The 26278-nt window shown below is 41.6% G+C and overlaps 1 protein-coding gene across 3 annotated transcripts in view; it reads right to left on the minus strand.

The window, feature by feature from the left end:
* Positions 1-26278, minus strand: part of NMT2 (N-myristoyltransferase 2) — an 89756-nt gene that overhangs the window by 26067 nt on the left and 37411 nt on the right. Inside the window, exons 1-8 of one of the 3 annotated variants that reach the window (XM_066386653.1) lie at positions 16929-17074; positions 11115-11250; positions 10691-10733; positions 7208-7352; positions 3461-3579; positions 3275-3366; positions 3044-3160; positions 763-933 (exon numbers count right to left, since the gene is read on the minus strand). In XM_066386653.1, coding sequence (XP_066242750.1) covers positions 763-933; positions 3044-3160; positions 3275-3366; positions 3461-3579; positions 7208-7352; positions 10691-10733; positions 11115-11250; positions 16929-16995 — 890 coding nt within the window. In that variant the 5' untranslated portion in view covers positions 16996-17074. Of the gene's footprint in view, positions 1-762; positions 934-3043; positions 3161-3274; positions 3367-3460; positions 3580-7207; positions 7353-10690; positions 10734-11114; positions 11251-16928; positions 17075-26278 lie in introns of those variants that run through there. The other 2 variants (XM_066386654.1, XM_066386652.1) reach the window with 2 other exon arrangements.

The raw sequence follows: 26278 nt of genomic DNA on the forward strand, positions 1-26278 counted from the left end.
CCTAGGGAGTAAGTATATCTGGGCTTTCCAGATGAAGTTTATCAAGCTTTTGGAATAATATGCAGAGCATGGTATAAGGCTGAGTATTAGTGGAGGAAAGAAACTGGTACCACTATGGATATTTCCACATCACGATGCCCTGGGTTTCCCCAGCACTAATCTTTCATATGGAAGAGACACTGAAATAGGGCTCCTGGTCACTGGACTCAAGTGGCTGCAAGGTCACTGGAAAGAAGACTGGGCCTGTGGTTCTCGCTGCTAGTCTCCACCTCTGCTACCAACCAGCTACATGATCACAGGGGAGCCAAAATCCCTATGAGCTACATGTAAGGAGAATAATACCATATTCCCCCATGTATAAGATACACCCTTTTCTGAAAAATTTGGGGTCTAAAAACTGGGTGCGTCTTATACAGTGGTTGTCAAGTCATTTAAGAAGTGTGGTATTTCAAATGCCATAGATGGAACTGAGGATGAGGCAATATATAAAGACAGTGATTCATCATCAGACACAGATGAGGACAAGCTAATGGATGGGAGTTTTGACAGTGATGAGGAGTTGTATGAATTTTATGAAGAATAAAACTTGAGTTCAATAACTTCATATAATACATTTTTTGTCAAACTTCAGGCCCCCAAATTAAGGTGCGTCTTATACATGGGAGCATCTTATATGAGGAAATACGGTACTTCTAAGCAACAGGGCAAGAAGGCTCAATGCTTCAGGACAGGTAAGATGCAAGGTAAGGGTGTGGCTATTACCTGCATGTGGCCACTGGCTTAGGAAGAACCACACCAGCAGTATAAACGGCCTGGAAAATCCCTTCCAGGTTCACTCTTCTAGTTATTTCTCGAATTAACACTGGGGCTACCCGTTTGGATCTCAATTTTTTATGAACACACAGAAAGTTGATTTCAACCATCTTCTTCACACTAAGAAATAAAGATGTCAAAAATCAGAGCAAACATAAGATGAAAACATTATTCAAAATGGAATGACACCCTCCTGACTGGTGGTGGCACAGCAGTAGATAATGCGTTGACCTGGGATGCTGAGATCTTAGGTTCAAAACCCTGAGGTGGCTGGCTTAAGCATGGGCTCATCCAGCTTGAGTGCAAACTCACCAGCTTGAGCATGGGGTTGCCGGCTTGAGCATGGGATCACAGACATGACCCCATGGTCGCTGGCTTGAGCCAAAGGTTACGGCTCAAGCAAGGGGTCACTGGCTCAGCTGGAACCCCCCACCCCTGGTCAAGGCATGTATGAGAAGCAATCAGTTAATAACTAAAGTACCACAACTATAAGTTGATGCTTCTCATCTCTCTCCCTTCCTGTCTTTTTCTCTCTTGCTAAGGAAAAAAAAAGATGACACCCATAAAATTTCAAAGAATAAGGAACTGAAAGACCCCCTTAAACACAATATTTAAGAAAAATATTCCATCATCTAGACATTTCACAAATTCACATCAGTACACTATTTCTCATACAACCCTACAAAAAGATTATAACTCTAAAGGAGATGCAAACCCCTTATTCTAAATAAATTTTAGGACTTTGGTTTTTTGTAAGTTTTTAGTTTAGAAACTGGATCCAAGGTGCCCCAAACCTGTAATGTATACAAATATGGCAGTAACTGGGTCACCAGATGCAGAATCTGATAAGATGTTACTTTGGATACAATACAATCCCCAGGACCCTGAGCGGTGCTGCTTTGAACCATAATAAACCTTCTACAGCTTCAAAGCCCATTCCCTGCTCTGGTTCAGGTACACAGGCATTGCATTCAGCACATAATATTCCTTAGGAGTAAATGTCTTTTAGCAGTAAATAACCTAATATATTAAAAGCTAAACAGATCTATCTATATTATGCATTAGATCTCTGACTTTCACAGCTGGGTCTTTGACTTTCTTGACGGAATACCCAGAGCAAAAATGCATCGCACTTTTATCCTATGAAATGGAAAGATTTTTTTTTTTTTTAACAGAGACAGAAAGAGAGTCAGAGAGAGGGATAGACAGGGACAGACAGAAACGGAGAGATGAGAAGCATCAATCATTAGTTTTTCATTGCACATTGCAACACCTTAGTTGTTCATTGATTACCCCCTCTTATGTGCCTTGACCGCGGGCCTTCAGCAGACTGAGTAACCCCTTGCTGGAGCCAGCGACCTTGGGTCTAAGCTGGTGAGCTTTTGCTCAAACCAGATGAGCCCGTGCTCAAGCTGGCAACCTCGGGGTCTCGAATCTGGGTCCTCGGCATCCAAGTGTGACGCTCTATGCACTGCACCACTGCCTGGTCAGGCTGGAAAGATATTTTTTAAATCTCTCCTAAATCCCTGGACAGTTAGCTCAGTCAGGTGAGAGCATTGTCCTGAACAAGGTTGTGGGTTCAAGCCATGGTCAGGGTGCACATGGGAAGCAATCAATGAATGCCTGACTGGTAGAACAAAAAATGAATACTTACCTTCCCCTTTCCCTCTCTCGGTCTCTAAAAATAAGTAAATAAATAAATAAGCCCTGGCCAGGTAGCACAGCTGGTTGGAGCATCAACTGAGTGTAGAGGTGGCCAGTTTGATTCCTGGTCAGGGCACATACAGGAGCAGCTCAATCAATGTTCCAGTGAATTTCTCCCTGCCTCTCTCAAAAAACAAACAATCTCTCCTACAACTTTTTAAAATAACCTTTCCCAGAAATATATCTGAAATACCTATTTACAGCTTTGTTTATTCCGCTACATACATACATAGGTATATATGTACACAAAACAGATGAGACTGAGAGGCAGAGGGAGAAGGAGGGAGAGCTGCCCTGTTCTGTGGTTCACAGACCAATGCTTGAAAAACTTAACAAGCTTTATTTTGTAGAGCAGTTTTAAGTTTAGAGCAAAACTGAGCAAAGTACAGTTTCCATATACCCTTACTTCCCGAACAACCTCCCCCCTATCAGCAGCCTGCATTAAGTCACTTTTAAAAGCCCGTTTTAATTGCAGTTCTTAAAAAAGCAACACATCAACACTGCCATAGGCAAGCTCAATATGTACCTGTCATAAATCCGAATGTTGGCTGGGATGGCACTTATAAACCCTACCAGTTTCTTGTTTGAAGACACTCTGACTCCACAGTGCCACTGAAGAAGCCAGCCCGGGGGACGCAAAGCCCTGAAGACAATGTATGCAAGGAAAACAGGCTCTGGTTAGAGTGCAAGAAAACACGGACAGACAGATGTGCCACCCCACCGCCACACCATGGCCCGTGGGACCAGTGAGACTCACCATAGCAGGAACTCAGGCGAATAGTCAAACCGAAACATGTTATCATCATCCTCTACGTAATTCTCGTTTAACAAGGTGTACAACTCCTTGAGCTACAAGATCAAACAGGTGTCTTGTCTATGGTGCTCAGACCAACTGAGAAGCAATCATGTGAGCACAGGTGATGGATTTAAGAGTTTTACTCACCACTTCGGCATTACCCAAATCTAAAGTGTCCCACATAAAACCCTGTGGCAAGGAATACGGTTCCTGACGCACGTTGTCTTTGTCTGCTTCAATTGCACCGTGAGATGTTATCACTTCATCTAGAGAGGGAGAGAAAAGACAACAGAAAGGGAGACCATTTGATTACAAAGTATTCTGATGATCCAAAATGGTCCATTACATAAAATAAAATCAAACTGAGGGTCCTTGGGTTTACTATAATCTTTTAAAAATGTACTGTTATTTCAGCTAGCTCTAGAGTGGAAAAGGGTGGCTAGGTGGTGGTGGTGGGGAGTAACTTATTTCACCGCTAAAAGGAGAAATCATCTCTCATGCAAGGACAAAGTGCATAATCAAACAATAGTAACTTCTCAGTCTCAATCCTGAGATTACAGGTTAACTGTACAGCTCTGTGGGAGACAATGAAGGTTTGCTGACAGAGATGTTCCCTTTATATTCTGCAAGTCAACAAACTGGGGGGTGGGGAAGGAAGGAAAGGGCTTGCAGACACCTATAACCCCTTCTAGAAAATTCTAAAATTAATTTCAGGACTGTTTATGTCTCTCCACCTGGATTGCTGGCACTCCAGTTCAAGTCATCAATGTCTCTAGCAATTTCCACAAAGGTGCCCTTTTCCAATTTCTTCTCTGCAAACTCCCTGTAGCTGGGATAAAACCCAGCCTCCTGACCATGCCGCTGCCTGGCCACCCTGGGCACACCCACTCCGCCCAGCTCCCCAGGCTTACCACAACGACTGCCCTTCGGCTGGCCCCAGCGCAGAGCTCTGGTGAGGCCCTCCCCGTGCTCTCCCAGGGCTGGCCCTGCAGTTTCTTTCAGATATACATGTATGCACGGCTCTCACACAGCACCTTTCCCTGACTGACGTGCCTTCCTGCCTGGAGCATGTCCTCCCCTTCGACCTCCACCAGCCACCACTTCTCCTACTTTCACACCAGTTTCCCCACTACCGTACCCCAGTGCCTGGCACTTAATAACACTCAACAAATATCTGCTATGTATAATTCAGCCATAAAATAAAGAAGGAACTCACGCCATCTGGACAACTTGGGTGGACCTTGAGGGCATTATGCTAAGTGAAATAAGTCATTAAAGACAAGTACAATACGATCTCATTTACATGTGGAATCTTAAAAAAATAGAAAAAGAAGAAAGAACTCATCAATACAGAAAAGAGACTGGTGGCCATCAGAGGCAGGAGGTAGAGGGTTGGGGAAGTGGGTGAAGAAGTTCAAAAGGTACAAACTTATAGTTATAAGATAAATTAGTCCTGTAATATAAAGCATGGTGACTGTAATTAACAGTACCATATTGCACTTCTGAAAGTTGCTATGAGAATAACTCTTGAAAGTTCTCATTACAAATTCTGTAGCTATGTGTGGTGAGGATGTTAACTAGACTACTTACTGTGGTAATCATTTTGCAATAGATATATACTGAATCATTGTTATACACCTGAAACTAATAGAATGCTGTAGGTCAGTGGTACCTTAATACAGAAAACAAGCAAACAAATAAAACCAAGGAGGGAAACCCTACTGTCTGCTGACTACAAATGACCCTCAGGTACAGGTTCTTACCACCACAGACCCTTTGACAGGAGGAAGTCACAGGGTTTGGATCAGCTCCAAGGGGTTTCCTTTTTCTTCTTTCCAATCCCTGACTTTGTTGCATGCATCTTATCTCCACTGTCCCAGTGCACCTCCAAAGGAATACTTGAGGCTTCCTCAAGTCAGCCCAAGTGGCCATATTCCCAGCTGCTCCCTTAGAGTCCTTGCAGACCGTTGCTTAGGGCTTAGCTATCCACACAGCATCAGGGGACCATCCCATTCAAGTAGCTGCAAACAGCTGACTGTGTGAAGACTGAACCAGGTCTTACCTCTATAGAGAAACAGAGAGGCACTGTCTCCCCGATGTTCACACGCTCTCCCCTACACCTCAGGCTCTCTCTTCAGTACCACGGACTCTAGAACTAGAGAGTCCTACAAGGATTTAGGGAAGAGGCCAAAATGTGGTGAGCACCCAGGCTATCCTCCCAAAGAGGTGTGCTGGGGTTAGGTGCCCTGGAGGAGGCTTTCTTCTCCTCAAGACAGTGACCTAAAAGCCACCAACAGCTGGCCAAGCACCATTCAGCTAAACACATACATTCAGATCAATATACACATCCTTTTAGCTAAAGGTCACTCAATTCAGTCATTTACAATCCTGTAAATTCATTCTAGAGTGTCTTTCTCTATTACCACATACACTTCCAGAGCCTGAAAGAAAAGAGAGGGAGAAAATTTTCTTTCTTCTTTCTTTCATATTCTGAAGCTCATGCTCTTGAAGCTGCTTGTGGTGGGCGTGGGTGAGAGATAAATGCGAACTTCAGAAGTTTGAGAACAATTATTTGAAGGCACAGAAAAAAGGATTGTTCCTTAATTTATACAAACCAATTATTTGTAACATAATGGGGCTATTAAGAGTTCTGGATGTCAAGTAAGCCTTTATAATACAAAGAATCTGGAACCCAAACAAACAAGAAAGAATAATATAGAAATTATATAATAATCTATTGTCACTCAAACATTAAAAGAAACAGCAGGTTTAGCTTATAACACATTTATTAATATTAATATGGCATTTAAATAATCTTTGTTTGCATATGTGAGAGGAACAATTAAATGGTGTTTATGGAAACTTAAGTGCTAAAAGTCTAAGTGAAATATCATGGAGTGGGTATAGCGCTGAGGAGAGAGCCCTATTATAAAGGTTCTAATGTGACCCAGAGCCCTTATGAAGTCCTTCACGAGGGGTCCCAATTCCCTTATTATACTGGAATATTATCACATTGGTTATAATCAACACCACTGCTGAGTGTTCAGAGTCTTATTGTTAAGCAGTGCAAAGAATTTTCATTTCAGTAAGATTCGATAGGTCAAATTTTCCATCTTTTGAACTGAGATGTGTGACTGCTAAAAATTTATGTGTAGGAAAAATAGCTCCATGAAGCTCAATACCAAAAAATAGGGGGTTGAGGAGACTCCTTTTATAGGTACTTTTTTTTTTTTTTTTTGGTATTTTTCTGAAGCTGAAGCTGGAAACAGGGAGGCAGTCAGACAGACGCCCGCATGCGCCCAACCGGGATCCACCTGGCACGCCCACCAGGGGCGATGCTCTGCCCACCAGGGGGCGATGCTCTGCCCATCCAGGGCGTCACTCTGCCGTGACCAGAGCCACACCAGCGCCTGGGGCAGAGGCCAAGGAGCCATCCCCAGTGCCTGGGCCATCTTTTGCTCCAATGGAGCCTTGGCTGCGGGAGGGGAAGAGAGAGACGGAGAGGAAGGAGAGGGGGAGAGGGGGAGGGGTGGAGAAGCAGATGGGCGCCTCTCCTGTGTACCCTGTCCAGGAATCGAACCCGGGACTTCCGCACGCCAGGCTGACGCTCTACCACTGAGCCAACCGGCCAGGGCCTATAGGTACTTTTAATATGCTAATGTTTCAAGTGAAGGAAAACTGGATTGTTTTCTTATAGGGATAGAAATTAGATTATAATTGCTGTTACTGAAAGGCAACATCACTGCCAAAAATATATATTTTAATTAGAAAATTATTACTTTTGTGTAAATTTCTGTGAAATAAAACAAGTTAAATTAGTGAAGTAAAGCCTCTTTTGTGTTTTTTGTTTGTTGTTAAACCAGCTTTGTTTCGGGAGGGGGCAGAAAAGCTTACTTAGTTTGGGTACCGGCTGTGTGTCCCAAAACTGGTATCTGTGTTTGGCAGCCTCATCGATGTTCCTGGCGGGGCCCTGGCAGGCCGATAACAGCTCCATTGCTCTCTGGATATCCTGCAACTTCTGCATGGGAATGGCAGGATTCTACAACAGCAAAGACACACAGACACAGGCTATGAGGAAACTGCCATTGTTCCAAAGCTTGGGGCAGAGACACATGCATCTGCCTTGGAGACTACAACACCAAAAAACAAAACAGTCCTCCTCTAAGCCGGTCAGGGCCCTGGGCTCATGTATACGAACATGAAAATACAAGCAAACATGTTATGTTAAAGATAACCATAGCTCTACAGTTTTACTGGGGCCCTGACAGTTTGGGAAATCTAAAGTAAATTGAACTACACTTCGCTTTAGTTTCCCACCCATCTGCAAATGGTCTTCACCAGTACTCATCTGAGCGGAGCAGCAAAAAGTAGTGACATGCAATGCATGCATTACTGTCATAGGGCAGCCAGCCAGCCACTAGCCTTGGTTTCATTGTTAGGGTTAATGCTCTACAGCAGCAACATGGGGACAAAGGAAATAACTTCCAGAATGAAACCAGGCAGACAAGGGAAATTTTAGTTCATCAAGAAGAAGAAGGAAGAAAGAAATCTGAATTTAGTTGTGAGCTGGGAAATGAATCAGGAAAGGATATCTTGAAGGATGCCTTCCTTCTGGACCACACCCTGCCCTCTCCTAACCCTGACACCCCTCCAGAAACAAACCTTCCAACAAGGACCCAGTTGATGTTTTTCTCTCTCTTTCTCTCTCTCTCTCTTCCCCCTCACACTCTCACAAATCCCCTGGAATATCACCCAGAACCATTACCATTTTTTGTAAGCTGTTTATCTTATATTTTGATTGAAGTCTAAATCATAAGGGTCTTATCTTAATTACAAATACTAATTTAACAAAATACTTCTGCTGCTCTAAAAAGTCTAGTGCATTTTTAAATTTCTCATTTGCATCTTTTGAACCTCCAAAATAAAAGTAACTGGTTTCCAGCAAAGTGAAATTTACATTGGACCCCCAAGAGACACAACCTGTTAGGAAACCTACACCTCAAACAGGAACTAAAAGCACCGCATATTCCAGCTGGTAACACTTGAACATGTATGTATCTATTTACCTTTAAAAAGGAAAAGTAGAACCCATTCTTACAGAATGCACGTAATTTGTCATGGTAATTCTTCTTTCCTACTATGGGGTTAAATTCCCTAACCCTTATATATCAAATGAAAACTATTTTGTAACACAATGAATCAGTACCTTTGTGCCAAAGGAGCCAATGGCATCCCAATTCCATGAATAGGCATTCAGAGTGCTTTCTACTTGACCTAATTAGCCTCAACAGGTTGACCAGTAGTGTTTACATGAAATCACCATTTATAAATTTATATCCCATTGGGATTAATTTATAGCCCAATAGCATATGATTACTTTAAATGCTTTCTTATAGTAGATTCAAGCAAGCACAATTTCAAATTCATGGTACCAACGCAGTAAGGAACACTCAGCTATGATAAATTCCTAAACCTATCCGTCCACCTTCAGTAGCAGCACCACCTGGGGAGGAATGAATTCGTGTTAGGAAAGGTGAGAGTGCACACCAACCCTGCATTAGCTTCCACTCCAAATCCCTAAGGAAATGTCAGATGGGCCTCTTTTCCTTCACATCTGCTCCTTGTAATATAAGTACATCAACTGTTCTCTTAACCAATTATTTTCCAAATTTAATACTTTGTAAAGCTACAAGAATCTAGACAAATAATTTATTTTGGTTCTTGAGTGTACACCAGAATATTCTCTAAAAATTAGGTCTCACTATAATTTACAGTGTTACCAAGAGCTGGCATCAGCTTAAAAGAAAGGAGCCTAAGTTTTAAAAAATGCAGTGGAGAATAGCCACATTAAAACAAGTTTAACTTGGCCCTGGCTGGTTGGCTCAGTGGTAGAGCATCAGCCCGGCGTGTGGGAGTCCCGGGTTCGATTCCCGGCCAGGGCACATAGGAGAAACACCCATCTGCTTCTCCACCCCTCCCCCTCTCCTTCCTCTCTGTCTCTCTCTTCCCCTCCTGCAGCCAAGGCTCCATTGGACCAAAGTTGGCCCAGGCGCTGAGGATGGCTCTATGGTCTCTGCCTCAGGCGCTAGAATGGCTCTGGTTGCAGCAGAGCGACGCCCCAGATGGGCAGAACATCGCCCCCTGGTGGGCATGCCGGTGGATCCCAGTCGGATCCCGGTCGGGCGCATGCAGGAGTCTGTCTGACTGCCTCCCTGTTTCCAACTTCAGAAAAATACAAAAAAAAAACAAACCCAAAAAACAAGTTTAACTTATTCTTAATTTAAAAAAAGAAAAGAATTTCTCTACAATATAATGCTAACAGTTACTCCAGCCTTGGCTGGCTCTAGTTTCTTATAAGTGACCAGAAACAAGGGAAGGGCTCAACATCACTAGGGGTACAGAGATGGCAGAAGCTGATGGCGATGACAGAAGCAATAAGGAAATGGCAACAACTGCATATAAGTGACACCGCATTTATCTGATGAAGCAACGTGGAGAAAGGGGGGAAATCTTGCAAGCTTATAGTATGCCTTATATGAGTTACCTTGGAAATGACATCCAGTTAATAGAATATTTATTACCTGAGAACTCAGGTGAAAAGCTAGGGAGGAAGAATCCATTTTCTTCTCTCCCCACAAAGGTAGTCAGGGGAAAATCGGGGCAAGTAATTTTCCTTCTCAGTGATTCCTGGTCCTTATATAAAACAGGCACAACAACAACACTACCAGCAAGATTCACTTCATGCATTATAGGAGGAAAAAAAGTTAAACCCCACAGAACTTGCATAATGGTTACAAATGTCATGTAGACAGAATGCTTTATAATATATAAAAACCATTTAATAAAAATGATCTAATTGCAACTTCATGACAACCCTGTGAGTTGGAGACAAAGCATCGCCCCCACTTTGCAGATGAAGAACTGGGCTTTAGGAGGGGCAGAACCCTGTGCAAAGGCCAAGCTGGAGAGCCATGGGGCCAGGACTGAGTCTGGGTTACCCATCCCACCTCCTGAGCCCTTTCCATTATATACATCGCCACCATCAGAATAACTCTATTTCATTATACTTCTAATTCTACCCCTTTTCACTGTGAGTTTCTTGCATCAAGAAGGCTCTGTGCTTCCCTGAATCCAGCAAACAAAGCCTGTGTTAACACTAGGGTGACTGGGGTTTGTCCTAGAGAAAGGGGTGCCTGCCATCTGTACCACCAATGTACCAATCTGCCAACACAGTGCCCATCCAGATAACTTCTGGTTTGGTTAAAAGGGATGTTCCTTCAGGGGAAACATTAGGAGCTATTTCCCACCCTTGGCAATGGAATTAAGAATGGCCACTGAAGACTGGTCTGATTGATTCAAAGTCAATGTAAGACTTACCCTTGGCTGCTCCCGCTGAAATCTGCTGCCAGATGGTGTTGTGCTATTCAGATAATTAGACAGACACCCAGAAAAATTAACATGTGAATATCTTCTGAACTAAAAGTCATTAAATATTAAGTGTAACTTCAAAAAAACCCTAATAGCTCACATTGAGACTGTTCTATGATACAATCTATGTATATGTTAACTTGCTGAGAAATATGCAGGTGATATCCTAGGACACAAAAAACACAGCATGGACCTCTTTGTTATCTGGGTGCTGATGTCAGATTTAAGAAGGCTGTCAGTACCCTCTGGTTACTATCAGTACAAATACAAAACCCCCCTAAGTATACCTCTGATCCACTAGGTGCTGAGCTGAACAAACCTGCTCTCATATGCATGAACCACCACACAGATTAAAAGAAAACAGGGCTCTCACTTTTGAAGGCTGCTGAATCTTAATCTCCTGGGAATCAGATGCAGAGTCTGACTTGGTGCCTCCAGAACTTGGTTTCTCCTTTTTTCTCTTCTGTTTCTTCTTTTTCTTTTTGGCACCCAAGTCCCCTCTGGAACTTCTGTTAGGAAATTCACAGAGGGTAAAACAACAAATCATTATATAAAATTAATCATTTAGAACATGTCATACATAGGGAAAAAACTATGTAAAGATGTATGATATTGTGATTTACAAGAAACATATATATTTGGCTTTTGTTTATGGTTCCTGGCTCACAAGCCCCTAAAACCCTTGGAATTTCCTAAGTGATGAGAGCTTAAAGATGTCCAGTATGATAATGAGGTGACTTTGGAAAGCTCCTACAGGCCCGTTTGCCAGTAAAGTCAACCATGTGATTAGCCAGTTGGAACTTTATGTGCGAACTCCCAACTTCCAGGGATAAAAGAGGGGAGGACAATGGCTGATGATTTAATTGGTCATGGCTATGTAACGAAACCTTCATAAAAACCCATAAGGAGTCTGTCTGACCAGGCAGTGGCGCAATGGACAGAGCATCGGCCTGGCACATTGAGGATCCAGATTGAAAACCCGAGGTTGCCAGCTTGAGCACAGGCTCATCTGGCTTGACCGTGGGCTCAACAGCTTGAGCAGGGGGTTGCTGGCTTGAGTGTGGGATCACAGTCATGACCCCATGGTCACTGGCTTGAAGCCCAAGGTCGCTGGCTTGAGCAAGAGGTCACTGGCTCAGCTGGAGACCCCTGGCCAAGGCACTTATGAGAAAGCAATCAATGAACAACTAAGGTGCCACAATTATGAACTGATGCTTCTCAGCTCTCTCCCCTTCTGTCTGTCCATCTCTCTCTCTCTCTCTCTCTCTCTCTCTCTCTCTCTCTCTCTCTCTCTCTCTTAAAAATAAACCCATAAGGACAGGATTAGAGAGCTTCCAGGTTGGTGGAGGTACTGCGAGGGTGCTGTGCCTGGAGAGAAGATGGAAGCTCCATGCCCTTCTCCATGCCCTTCCCTATGCACTTCCTCCACCTAGCTGTTCCTAGTTATGTCCTTTTATGAGAAACTAGTGATCTAGTAAGTCAAATGTTCCCTGAGTTGTGTAAGCCACTCTAGCAAATTAATAGAACAAAGGGTGTCTTGGAAACCTTTGATTTATAACTGGTCAGAAATATATACATGTAAAAACCTGGATTTCTGCTTGAAAGTGGGGGGCAGTTGGGGGAGCTGTCTTGCAGGACTGAGCCCTTAACCTGTGGTACCTGGAACTGTATCCAGGTAGTGTTAGAATTGAACTGAATTCTCAGAGGCTCTGCTGGTGTCTGAAAACTGTGTGGGAAACCCCTCCTCCACCAGCACCACCAGCACTAACACACACTCAAGAACTGGGTCCAGGAACCCAAAATGGGATGTAAATGGGAAATAAAATTTAGTCCAATTAGGAAGTTAACAGGACAAATATCTTAGTCTATACTCAGTCATCCTACAAGGTGCTTAGATATCATTTCAGCAGGAAAATTGTAGATATAAACCATATTTTATAACAGAAGTCAAAGAGCTTTCAAAATTATTACTGCTCCACTAATCTACTTCTTAGCTTTCTAAAGGGAGAGATACATGTTGTAAAAAATTCTTATAAATATCTCTTGGGTACAATAAACCACTGATCTTGACAAAACGGAATTTAAAAACTACTTCTCTGAAGAGGGGGAATTCTTTCTTGATAAGAATTTACACTAAAAGAATTAACAGTAAATAAACTACATGAAAAAATATTCACTGGTAAAAACACTTCTGTTTGGAACCCTTGTCATCTTATGACTGTCATCTTCTGAAGAGCAAAAGAAACACAAGGACGTTTAGAATTTCCATTTATTTGGGCCTACCCTTAACTATATTCTCAGAATGTAAGTTAAAATTTAGAGCCAGAGATTATTATTGCACTTTTGCTCAATGTAGGGAAAAGTGATGGAAATAATCAGTTACATTCTGTTTTTCCCAATTAGCTCTATCAGTTCCCACTCATTTTCTTTCTTGATTTTTTTACCTAATTGTAAAATACATATTCATCATAGAAGACACAAATGTCATTAATATATTAACATCCTTCTTATAACACCATCCCCCTAAAGATAACCAACAGTTTTTCTGGTATATAGTCTTCCAAAATCATCTTTCTTTTCTAAGCATGTCTTTGCTCTTACTAAAAACAATTTTTATTTTTTTTTATTTTTTTACAGAGACAGAGAGAGAGTCAGAGAGAGGGATAGACAGGGTCAGACAGACAAGAACAAAGAGAGACGAGAAGCATCAATCATCAGTTTTTCGTTGCAACACCTTAGTTGTTCATTGATTGCTCTCCCATATGTGCCTTGACTGTGGGGCTACAGCAGACCGAGTAACCCCTTGCTTGAGCCAGAGACCTTGGGTCCAAGCTAGTGAGCTTCGCTCAAACCAGATGAGCCTGCGCTCAAGCTGGCAACCTCGGGGTCTCGAACCTGGATCCTCCACATCCCAGTCCGATGCTCTATCCACTGCACCACCACCTGGTCAGGCTAAAAATAATTTTTAAACAATAACTGAATCTTAAACAAACCATTTTAAAACTCCCTTTTTTTCCCCTTTCACTTCACAATATGTTTTGGACTTCTTTCCATGTCAGGATATATTGAGCTACCTCATGTCTTTTTGGCAACTGGGTAGCATTCCATTGCAAAAACATCATATTTCATTTCTGTATTAAAAATGCTGCTGCCAAAAAATATTCCGGCACCTTTGTTCATTCATGTCCAAAGGTGGAAATGCTAGGTCAAGGGCCATGCACAGTCTTAGTTTTAGTAGATAATTAAGACTACTTTAATAAATACTGTGCCAATTTGCTCTCAACCAACAGTAAACTGAACAGTTTCTTGTTCTGCATGTAAGAGCTTAAAAGTCATCACTGCATCCTAACAGTGTGAAAAATCAACAATTCTTCTTAAATCCGTAAGAGGCGAGAATACAGGACAAATTGCTGCCCCGAAGGTTGGAGAGACAGAGAGGTGAATACAGAACCCCAGTTTCCAGGAGCAGAGACTCACCAGCTGAAACTACCACAGGAACCATCATCTAGGTAGAAAAGCCTCAACTGTAAATGACCAAGTGCTGGAGGCTACACGTGGACAAGTCTAAAAACTGCCTGGGACCAGTCATAGGGGTCTGTCACTAAAACTTTTGAGTTTTGCCTCCAGGAGCCCCAGCAGGTTCCCACAAAGAGTACTGAAGAAAAGTCCCCTTGGGCTTCCACCAGGAGGAGGGGAAAGGGAACCATTTTGAAATTCCTTCCTAACAAGGTGTGCCCTCAGGAGAGATTAGGCAACCACAGCCTAACCTGCTGGAATTACACTGGGGAACAATTTTTTTTTTTTTCATTTTCTGTTGCATGAGGTTTTAGAACTGTTTCTATATATTTCTGCATCGCTGATTCCAAATCTGAAATCCATTTTTTGGTGCATGCTCTAGTTTTTATGCAATTTTAATTTATTTTTGTTACAGTTAATGGCATGCATTGGTTTTTAAACTGGAGTTAAAGGGCAACCACTCTTGGATTGAACATAACCTCAAGGCAATTAATGTTTTACAAACCTCACTTTTACATAATTGTAGTTGTTTTTAAGTGTAAAAATTATTATCTGATAAAAACATCCTCTAATTTTGTTTTAAGATTGAATCATGGCTTCTTTGAGTAGGCATAAATTTAAGAATAGTCCTGACACCTTCTGTTATATATGTGGCTGTTACACACTTCAACGTCAAAGGCGCAATATTTCATCATTTGTGATACGTGTATATATTGCCTATTTTCAAGTTCCCCTTGGTGATCAAGACAAGAATTGGGCTCCTCATATTGTGTGTCATAATTGTGAGGAAATGCTTCGTGACAGGACAAAAGGAAAACGCAAAGGAATGCCTTTTGGTATTCCTATGGTTTGGCGTGAACCTAAGGACCACAGCAGTGACTGTTATTTCTGTCTGATCCATACAAAGGGCACTGGCAAGAAAAAACAGCATATGATCGCATATCCTAATATTCCTTCAGCAATACGACCTATCCCACACTCTGAGATGCTCCCGGTTCCAGTTTTCAATGGTTTTATTTCTTCTAAAGATGAAGAAAGTGAACATGGTGATCAAGTGTATTTTGATAAGATGCATGAGGAAATGGTTGTAGAATCTGAAGGGTCTTCTTCTGATGCCAAGCAGTCACGAACCCCTCAGCAGTTTAGTCAACCCGAATTGAATGACTTAGTAAGAATGACATAAAAATTGTCCTTGACTTTCTGAAGTATGAGGAGCATAACTGGATCATTTGTGTGAATCTTAACCTGGTAAATTTCCTGCTAGGACAACAGAGAGGTTTCACAAAGTATCCTTGCTTTCTGTGTTTGTGGGACAGCCAAGCTCAGGAGAAACACTGGACACAGAAGGAGTGGCCGAAACATGAAGCTCTGGAAGTAGGGATGCAAAATATTGTGAATGAAACTGTAGTTAATCAAGACAGGATCATTAATCTCCCATTTCACATCAAACTTGGCTTAATGAAGCAGTTTGTCAGGCTTTGAATAGAGAAAGTGAATGCTTTCAACATATTATTTCTGCTTTTCCTGCCTTGTCTTTTGAGAAGATAAAAGCAGGTGTATTTGATGGACCTCAAATTTGAACCCTCATACATGACGAAGAATTTGCCAGGAAGATGAATTAAGGAGGAAAAAGCAGCATGGCAGTCTTTTGTGGAAGTTACAAAGAACTTCCTTGGCAACAAAAAAGCAGAAAACTATGAACTTCTGGATCAAAAGATGCTGTTGGCTTTCCACGACATTGGATGGAACATGAGCATTAAAATTCACTTCCTGAACAGTCACCTTGATAAGTTTCCCAAAAATCTTGGAGCTGTTAGTGATGAGCAGACTACTGCTGGAGCATCAAATGAGATTGTCATCAACAAGTACACAAATGCAAGAGCTACAAACACAAAATTTTGCCTGAATAGAACTTAAATGTTTTATGCAAATTTTATGATTAAAATAAGTGTTTTAATATGTTCTATTTTGAAATTGTAGACAAATTCTGATGCAATCATATCTTTTAGTGTATTAGTGTATTAACTGCATTATATAAATTATATTTTCACAAAGATGATGCCCAAGAAGACATTCTATTCTACTTCATTATGTTAAACTAAATGTTGAAAATTTTACAGTAAGATGAAAACCTAAAATCTTGAATTGCAAAAAAACTGTAGCTTACAGAGAAAAACTAATGTCAGATTTGGGATCAGCACACTCAAATTAGGTAAGGACAAGTATTTTTTTGTGGATGCAACAAGAATTTTGTTCCCCAGTGTTATCAGAGCCTAACTGAATTGGGGAAAGGAAATATCCAACTCCAGCCCATGTATAAGGCGCATCCCTTTTCAAAAAATTTGGGGTCTAAAGAGTGGACATGAAAAGAGCCATTATATAGTTGTTCTAGCTTGTTGTGCCGACAGAACCAAGCTGCCTCCTATGCTGATTTTCAAATACAAAACAATGTCAAAAGAAGACTTTCCTCAAGGAGTGATTGTCCACGTTCATGACAAGGGTTGGATGGATCAGGATGGGAAGAAGATCTGGTTTGAGAAAGTTTGGAGAAGGAGACCAGGTGGGCTCTTACGCAAACCTGTCCTATTGGTGCTTGGTCAGTTCAGGGCACACATAACAAAAAACACAAAAAAGATTGCTGCAGAGCAAAAAACAAAACTTGCCATCATACCTGGAGGCTTGACATCCCAGCTCCAACCATTTGATGTCAGCATTAACAAACCCTTCAAAGCTGCCATGAGAGACTAATGGAACCAATGGATGAAGTCTTCTGGGGACAATTTGACACCAACAGGAAGAGTGAAGAAATCAACTATAGGAGAAGTTTGTACCTGGGTGAAAAGATCCTGGGATAATATTGAGATTGAGATAGTTGTTAAGTCATTTAAGAAGTGTGGTATTTCAAATGCCATAAATAGAACTGAGGATGAAGCAAAATATGAAGACAGTGATTTGTCATCAGACACAGATGAGGACAAGCTAATGCAGGGGTAGTCAATCTTTTTATACCTACCACCTACTTTTTTTTTTTAATCTCTGTTAGTAGTAAAATATTTTCTAACTGCCCACCGGTCCCACAGTAATGGTGATTTATAAAATAGGGAAGTAACTTTACTTTATAAAATTTATAAAGCAGAGTTACAGCAAGTTAAAGCATATAATAATAATCACTTACCAAGTACTTTAGGTCGGATTTTTGCTAAGTTTGGCAGAATAAATCTTTATAAAACAACTTACTATAATTAAATCTATCTTTTTATTTATACTTTGGTAGTTCCGCTACCGCCCACCATGAAAGCTGGAACACCCACTAGTGGGCAGTAGGGAGTAGGCTGACTACCGCTGAGCTAATGGATGGGAGTTTTGACAGTGATGAGGAGTTGTATGAATTTTATGATGAATAAAACTTGAGTTCAATAACTTTATGTGATATACTTTTTTTCAAATTTCAGGCCCCAAAATTAAGGTGTGTCTTATACATGGGAGTGTCTCATACATGGGGAAATATGGTACATAATGGGAATACCTAAAGGAGAAGAGAGAAGGGACAGAAGAAATATTTGTAGCAGTAAAAACTGAGAATTTCCCAAAATTAATGTTAAAAACCAAACCATGGATCCAGAAAGCTCAGAGAACATCAAACAGTATAAATGCCAAGAAAAAAACCCAAACATCTACATCTAGGCATATAATTCGAGACTACAAAAAAAATCAAAGATAAAGAAAATCCTGAAATAAGTCAGAGGGGAACCAGAGGGGGTTAAAAAACACCTTCCCTATAAAGGAACAAAAAATAGTAAATAAGAATGTCAATTTCCCTACTTGTTTGCCAGCACTAAAGTATTATTACAATTCTTTTGACACCTCCATCCACAGTCTTATAGGTGGAAAAAACTCATAAATTTAAATTTCTTTATATATAATCTAGAGTGGGGCTATACATTTATTGACCATGTATATTTTTCCCATGAATTACTCATTCATATCCTTTTTCTGTTAGCTGTCTTTTAAAAAATTGATTTTTAGGTGTTTTTTATTAAAAGCACAAATAGAACCTATCATTTATTAGGTGTTTTTACTTTGGGCACTTTAAGCTCATTTAATCTTTGCAACAGCCCTATGAGATACTACTTTCTCCTATACAACATGCCTAATTTGTTGTCTACTATTATATTACAAACACTTTAACCAGTTTATTTTTTGGCTTTCGTCTTTATTTATGGTATCTTTTCCTGTACAGATATTAAAATATTTTCTCTTGTGGTTTCTTGGCTTTTAAATCAGAGGCATTTTTATAACTAACAATGAACTGTCTGAAAGAGAAATTAAGGAAACAATCCCCTCACCATTGCAACCAAAAAAATTAAGTACCTAGGAATAAATTTAACCAGGGAGATTAAAGACTTGTACTTGGAAAAGTATTAAACATTGATAAAAGAAATCACGGAAGATACAAACAAGTGGAAGCATATACCGTGCTCATGGTTAGGAAGAATAAACATCATTAAAATGTCTATATTACCCAAAGCAATTTATAAATTCAATGCAATACCAATTAAAATACCAATTGACATACTTCAAAGATATATAACACATATTCTAAAAATTTATATGGAACCAAAAGAGAACACGAATAGCCTCAGTAATCTTGAAAAGGAAGAATAAAGTGGGAGGTATCACACTTCCGGATATCAAGTTATACTACAAGGCCACTGTACTCAAAACAGTCTGCCACTGGCATAAGAACAGGCATATAGATCAATGGAACAGAACAGAGAACCCAGAAATAAACCCACAGCTTTATGGACAACTGATATTTGACAAAGGAGGTAAGAGCATACATTGGAGTAAAGAAAGCCTCTTCAACAAATGGTGTTGGGAAAATTGGACAGCTACCTGCAAAAAAATGAAATTAGACCACCAACTTACACCATTCACAAAAATAAACTCAAAATGGATAAAAGACTTAAATGTAAGCTGTAAAACCATAAGCATCTTAGAAGAAAACATAGGCAGTAAGCTCTCTGACATCTCTTGCAGCAATATATTTGACGATTTATCTCCATGAGCAAGTAGAATAAAAGACAGGATAAACAAATGGGACTATATCAAACTAAAAAGCTTTTGCGCAGCTAAAGACAATAAGAACAGAATAAAAAGACAAACTACACAATGGGAGAATATATTGGACAATACGTCTGATAAGGGGTTAATAACCAAAATGTATAAAGAACTTGTAAAACAATACCAGGAGGACAAACAATCCAATCAAAAAATGGGTGAAAGAAATGAATAGACATTTCTCCAAAGAGGACATACAGATGGCCAATATACATATGAAGAAATGCTCAACATCACTAATCATTAGAGAAATGCAAATTAAAACCACATTGAGATATCACCTCACACCAGTCAGAATGGCGCTCACCAACAAAACAACACAGAATAAGTGCTGGCGAGGATGTGGAGAAAAGGGAACCCTCCTGCACTGCTGGTGGGAATGCAGACTGGTGCAGCCACTGTGGAAAACAGTATGGGGATTCCTCAAAATATTAAAAATCGAACTGCCTTTTGACCCAGCTATACCACTTTTAGGAATATAACCCAAGAACACCATAGCACTGTTTGAAAAAAAGAAATGCACCCCCATGTTTATGGCAGCATTGTTCACAATAGCGAAGATCTGGAAACAGCCCAAGTGTCCGTCAGTGGACGAATGGATTAAAAAGCTTTGGTACATATATACTATGGAATACTACTCAGCCATAAGAAATGGTGACATCGGATCATTTACAACAACATGGGTGGACCTTGATAACATTATACTGAGCGAAATAAGTAAATCAGAAAAAACTAAGAACTATATGATTCCATACATAGGTGGGACATAAAAATGAGACTCAGAGACATGGACAAGAGAGTGGGGGTTACGGGGGGTGGGAGGGGTAGGGGAGGGGATGTCGGGGGAGGGGAGGGGCACAAAGAAAACCAGTTAAGGTGATGGAAGACAACTGGACTTTGGGTGATGGGAATGCAGCATAATCAAATGTCAGAATAACCTGGAGATGTTTTCTCTGAACATATGTACCCCGATTTATCAATGTCACCCCATTAAAATTAATTAAAAAATACAAAAAAAAATCTTGCTTAGAAAAGTCCTTCCTATTCCAAAATTACATAAACATCATTCTACACTTTCCTTTCTCTATGACTTTGGGAAAAAAATATTTAGCTTCCTAATTCAGTTGGAATAAAAGGTATATAATGTGAAATATCTCGTCCTTCTTTTTCTTTTTCTTTTTTTGTGACGGAGAGAGAGAGAGAGACAGAGAAAGGGACAGATAGGGAGACAGGAAGGGAGAGAGATGAGAAGCATCAGTTCTTCGTTGCGGCACCTTAGTTTCTCATTGATTGCTTTCTCATAAGTGCCTTGACCGGGGGACTACAGCAGACTGAATGACCCCTTGCTCAAGCCAGAGACCTTGGGTTCAAGCTGGTGAGCTGTGCTCAAACCAGATGAGCCCATGCTCAAGCTGGTGACCTCAGGGTTTTCACTGAACCTAGGTTCTCTGCGTCCCAGTCTGATGCTTTATCTACTGCGCCATGCCTGGTCAGGCTCTTGTCCTTATTTTTCAAAAATACTTTATAAACAGTCACATTATAACATAACTCATTATTAATGGGGTTAATTAACACTGTATTGCCCAAAGACTAACAAGCAGATATAATAAGACAGGTGACCATGACTACTTCTTGGATGTCATTACACAGTAAGGCTCTCTTTTTGCCAGACACAGCTCCAGGTACAAGCAGTTTCAAAACATGTCCAAAATTTCTTTGATACTTCTTCCAACAAGAGCTTAGGTCTCTTCCCCTCCCCTTGAATCCCAGCAGGCTTGTCATTTTGCTCTTAACACAGAAGAAATGCACTATGTGACTTCCAAGGCTAAGTCACAAACACAGTTTCCACCAGGTTCCTTTGGTATGTTCACCCTTGGGGCATCTAGGAGTCACATAAGAGGTCTGACTGCCCCAACCACCAGGCTAATAGTGCTGCTGAACTTCCAGGCAGCTGCTGGTGCCAACTAGCAACCGTGGGAGGGAGCATTCTTGGACAGTCAGCTTGGTCAATCAGAAAAAGACTCTCCAAAGCAGTATCTGAGCACCTGCACAAGAGGCACTGTAAAGCCGGAGGCCGAGGCCAGGCGTGTTCACATTGGATTTGGGTAGATGGTAGAGGAACTGTGGAGCCAGATAGGGTAGGGTCATTCCTGTTAGTAGATTCTTGCAATGGCAGACGAGAAAACAGGCAGGGAAAACCGTTTCTCATGGCAGCAGGAGAATGAACAGCGAAACAGTCCCTCACAGTGGTGGGCAAGTAACCCACATCAAAGGAAAGCATCCGTACCCTTACGGGAAAGCACGTCTGACACATGGCTCATGCACTAATCATGCAAAGTGCAAGCGCGCAAGACTAACACACCTGTTTCCCCAACAGGCCCCAAGTAAGAAATTGCCTTTACCAATTTCCTTACCCATAGAATCTGTACGCATGATAAAATAATTGTTTTAAGTCACCAGATTGGTAATAAAAACCAGTACAGAAAGTTGGAACCTAAAAATGGAGAGCTGCTCTCACAAAAACCTAAAATGCAAGGCACTGGCATCAAGATCAGGTGTAAGAACCCCAAGGAGACACCGGAGTGTGACGGCCTCGAGGAGGCTGTTGGTGAGGGCTCAAAAATTTTTTAAAATATTTAATTGAATGATTATTTCAATGATTTCTTCATTCTCAAAGACTGAGAAAAAAAGACCTTTGTTATACAGTAGGGGAGCATTTATAAAACTGTTGCCAGCAAAAATGTGAAAAGTAGAAAATGTTCCTAATGAACTTGATCATCTAACTAGAAAGATTTCTGGGCAGAGGGCTCAAATCTCTCTGGCTTTTCCTAGCTGTCTGTAATAAAACGAGAGAGGAGAGAGTCAAGAATGAGCTACCTAGTTTTTGCTTGAAATTTAAGTAATATATAAACCCATTCAGTACTTTCTAGATTAAAAAAAAAAAAAAACACTTTTCCTCACGCCCAGCAACTCCTGAAAGCAAAGGAAGGATACATATAATATGGTGACAAAAACTGATTTGATCTTGAATGATGGGCACAGAACACAACAGTTAAAATGCTATAGAGATGTTCACCTGAAACCTACGTACTCTTATTAATCGCCGTCTTTTTTTTTTTTTTTAAGAGAAGGAGAGATAAAGAGAGAGACTGACAGGGATAGAGGGACAGGAAGGGAGAGAGATGAGAAGCATCAACTCATAGTTGTGGCTTCTTAGTTGTCCACTGATTGCTTCTCATATGTGCCTTGACCAGGGACTCCAGCTGAGCCAGTGTCCCCCTTGTTCAAGCCAGTGACCTTGGGCTCAAACCAAAGACCATGGGGTCATGTCTATGATCCCACACTCAAGACAGTGACCCCCACAGCTCAAGCTGGTGAGCCTGCTCTCAAGCCAGCAACCTTGGGGTTTCAAACTTGGGTCCTCAGCATCCCAGGCCAACACTCTACCCACTGTGCCACCACCTGGTCATGCTAAATTTAATTTCTAAATAAAAAAATAAAGACACATATCATATAATTTCACTTATCTGTGGAATCTAAAATATAAAATAAACAAAACAGAAACAAACTCATAAATATAGAGAACAAATTGATGGATGCCAGATGGGAGGGGGTTTGGAGATGGGTGAGAAAGGGGAAGGAAATAAGTGCAAATTGGTTGTTACAGAAGTCATGGGGATCTAAAGTACAGCATAGGGAATATAGTCAAATAACTTTTTAACAACTATGTATGATATCTGATGGGTACTAGACTTACATAGGTAACCACTTCAGTAGGTACATAAAATCTAGTCACTATGTGGCATACCTGAAACTATTATAATGCTGTATGCCAACTGCAATTTTTTTCTCTTCAGAGAGAGGCAGGGAGAGATAGACAGAGTGACAGGAACATCCAGCTGTTCCTGTATGTGCCCTGACCAGTGGTCAAACCTGCAACCTCTGTGATTTGGGACAATGCTCCAACCAACCGAGATGTCCAGCCAAGGCTCCAAGGGTAGTTTTAAAATAAAAAATTTAGGCTCAGTGGTAGAGCATTGGTCTGGCGTGTGGATGTCCCAGGTTTGACTCCCAGTCAGAGCACACAGGAGAAGCACCCATTTGCTTCTCCACCCCTCCTCCTCTTGCCTCTCACCTCACCCCCCTCTCCATGCAGCCATGGCTTAACTGGAACAAGTTGGCCCCAGCACTAAGGATGGCTCCATGGCCTCTGCCTCAGGCACTAAGAGGAGCTCAGTTACTGAGCAACAGAGCAATGCCCCAAATGCAAAGAACATTGCTGCCTAGCGGGCTTGCCATGTGGATCCTGGTCAGGGAGCATGCAGGAGTCTGTCTCTGCCTCCCCTCCTCTCACTGAATAAAAATAAATAAATTTTAATTTTTTGACCTGGAATGCTAAGGTCGCTGGTTCAAAACCCTGGGCTTGTCTGGTCAAGGCACATACGGGAGTTGATGTTTCCTGCTCCCTCCGTGACCCTCTCCTTTCCTCTCTAAAATGAATAAATAAAATCTAAAAAAATATATTAAATTTAAAGTAAATTTTAAAAAAATGGCCTCAGTACAAAAAGTCAAATCAGGGTGGCCTGTAAGACCCATCATTAGGTCGGCCTGGCATGTAGAAGTCCCAGGTTCGATTCCTGGCCAGCGCATATGAGAGAGGCGCTCATCTGCTTCATCCTTCCCCCTCTCCTTCCTCTCTATCGCTCTCTTCCCCTCTCACAGCCAAAGCTCCACTGGAGCAAAGTTAGCCCGGGTGCTGAGGATGGCTTCATGGACTCCACCTATGGCACTAGAATGGCTCCAGTTGCAATGGAGCAATGCCTCAGATGGGCAGAGCATCACCCCCTAGTGGGCATGCTGGGTGGATCCCAGTCAGGGCACATGTGGGAGTCTGTCTCTCTGCCTCCCCATTTCTCACTTCAGAAAAGAAAAAATAAAATTTTTTTAAAAAAAGGATCCTTCATTAGGGCCTTGGAAAGATCTACCATGCTACCTCCTTGGCCTTTCTAGACATAAGGCCTTATAAGTTTCTGAAGGATTTGCCTTGTCCATCCTCTCTAAACAAGACAGCTTCCAAGAATTTTTGTTACACAAAAGGATCCCAACAAAGAGAAAAGCTTATCTGTAAGAGATCTGTGGGTAACTTTTGCCTAACGGAGTGGATTAAAAATTGAAACTCAGGAAGCCCATGACATTTTTTAATGAATTACTTTGTCTTGAAAGAGCCAGGGCAGAACAGAATGAAAAGAGGCCTTTGGATCCTCAAGCCTTTTCAGGTAGGAAGAAGACAGAAAAAAAACGTACCTCACTCAGATGCAAAGTTAGTTTTCTTTTGGAAGGATCTCTTTTTCTTTAAGTTAGAGGAGGGGATAGTTAGAATCCTGCATGTGCCCCTATCAAGATCCATCCTGCAGGCAACCCCAGTCTAGAGCCATGCTCAAATCAACTGAGCTATTTTTAACACCTGAAGATGACATACTCGGGTCAACCAAGCTATCCCCAGTGCCCGGGGCCCATGCTTGAAACTATTGAGCCACTGGCTGCAGGAGGAAAGATGGAGGACAGGGAAGGGAAAGGGAAGCAAATGGCTGCTTCTCTTGTGTGCCCTGACCAGCAATCAAACCTAGGACATCCATATGCCTGGCTGACACTATCTACTGAGCCAACCGCCCAGACTGGAGGGATCTCTTAAAGCGCATGACCAAGAGCCCAAAGGACAAGACCAGAGCTGCAGAGAACAGCTGCGGAGAACATCCTCAAGAATAAGGCGGAACTCGAATAAGAACTGGCAACTAAACAGACTTCAAAACTGCTATGAACCAGACTGGGGTGTGCTATTTTCCCCTTCTTGAATGGATGTCTACAGTGGCTCTCCTACTTGTCCATCATATCACAACAGGTGTATGGAGAGCAAACACAAATATCTGCTCAGTTCACAGAAATTCTGATTGACTGCGGGGGCCTCATCCACACCTAGCCTGGTTTAGATCACGAGACCCTGGACTTCGAGCCTGAGCCTAACATATAAGCTAAAAACACAATTATGATTTTGGAGAAGGTCTCAAGGAGGGTAACTGTATTCTGCATGTGGGCGAATGTAAATAACTTTTGGCCAGAAGATGAACTGTGGTTCATCTCAAAATTTTTAAGACTCCTCCCAATGAAAGATAGAATCTAGTTCCCCCGAGGAGCTGGTCAGTCAGAAGCACAAGTGACAACCTGAACTTGTAACTGGTTTTTGAAGTAGGGAGGAGGCAGTCATGCAGGACTGAGCCCTCAGCCTGTGGGATCAGAAGCTGTCTCGCCATAAATAGTGCGAGAATTGAATTGAGCTGTAGGACACCCAGCTGGTGTAGGAACACCCCCCTCACATCTGGTGTCAGAGGTGCTGTGTGTGTGACAATATCATGAGAGTAAAAGAGAGTAAAAGGAGAACTTGGTTTTCCTACCCAGATATGAGGTACACATCATTCTTGCTTGCCAGGATTCCTGAATTCCCTTTCCTACCAGCAGTTGAGAGTATGTGGCATATACTTCCCACCCCTTGAAATGCACAAGTTGGCAGTTGGCTTAGCCAATGAAAGATGAGTAGATTTAACAGGTGATTCTCCCATGTAAAAGCCTGGAGAGCCATTAGACTTTTCTCTCTGATGAATTCCCCTTCCAGCCAAGTCCTGCAGAGCCTTGTCAAGATGATGGCATCAGGAGGTGATGGCGCCTGTTCTGGCCTATGCCCCTGAGTCCCTTTAAGGAGCAGAGGCCCCTGCCACCATGCATTAATTAGTGTAGGTGGGAGATAAACCTTTGATGACTAATGCAACAGAATTATAGTGTTGTTATTACCACTTCGTAACTTGGGATATCCTACCAAAGTGTTAGCCTCATCACGCAATATCTAGG

This window comes from Saccopteryx leptura, chromosome 5 (assembly GCF_036850995.1).
Source record: "Saccopteryx leptura isolate mSacLep1 chromosome 5, mSacLep1_pri_phased_curated, whole genome shotgun sequence".
Taxonomy (NCBI): Eukaryota; Metazoa; Chordata; class Mammalia; order Chiroptera; family Emballonuridae; genus Saccopteryx; species Saccopteryx leptura.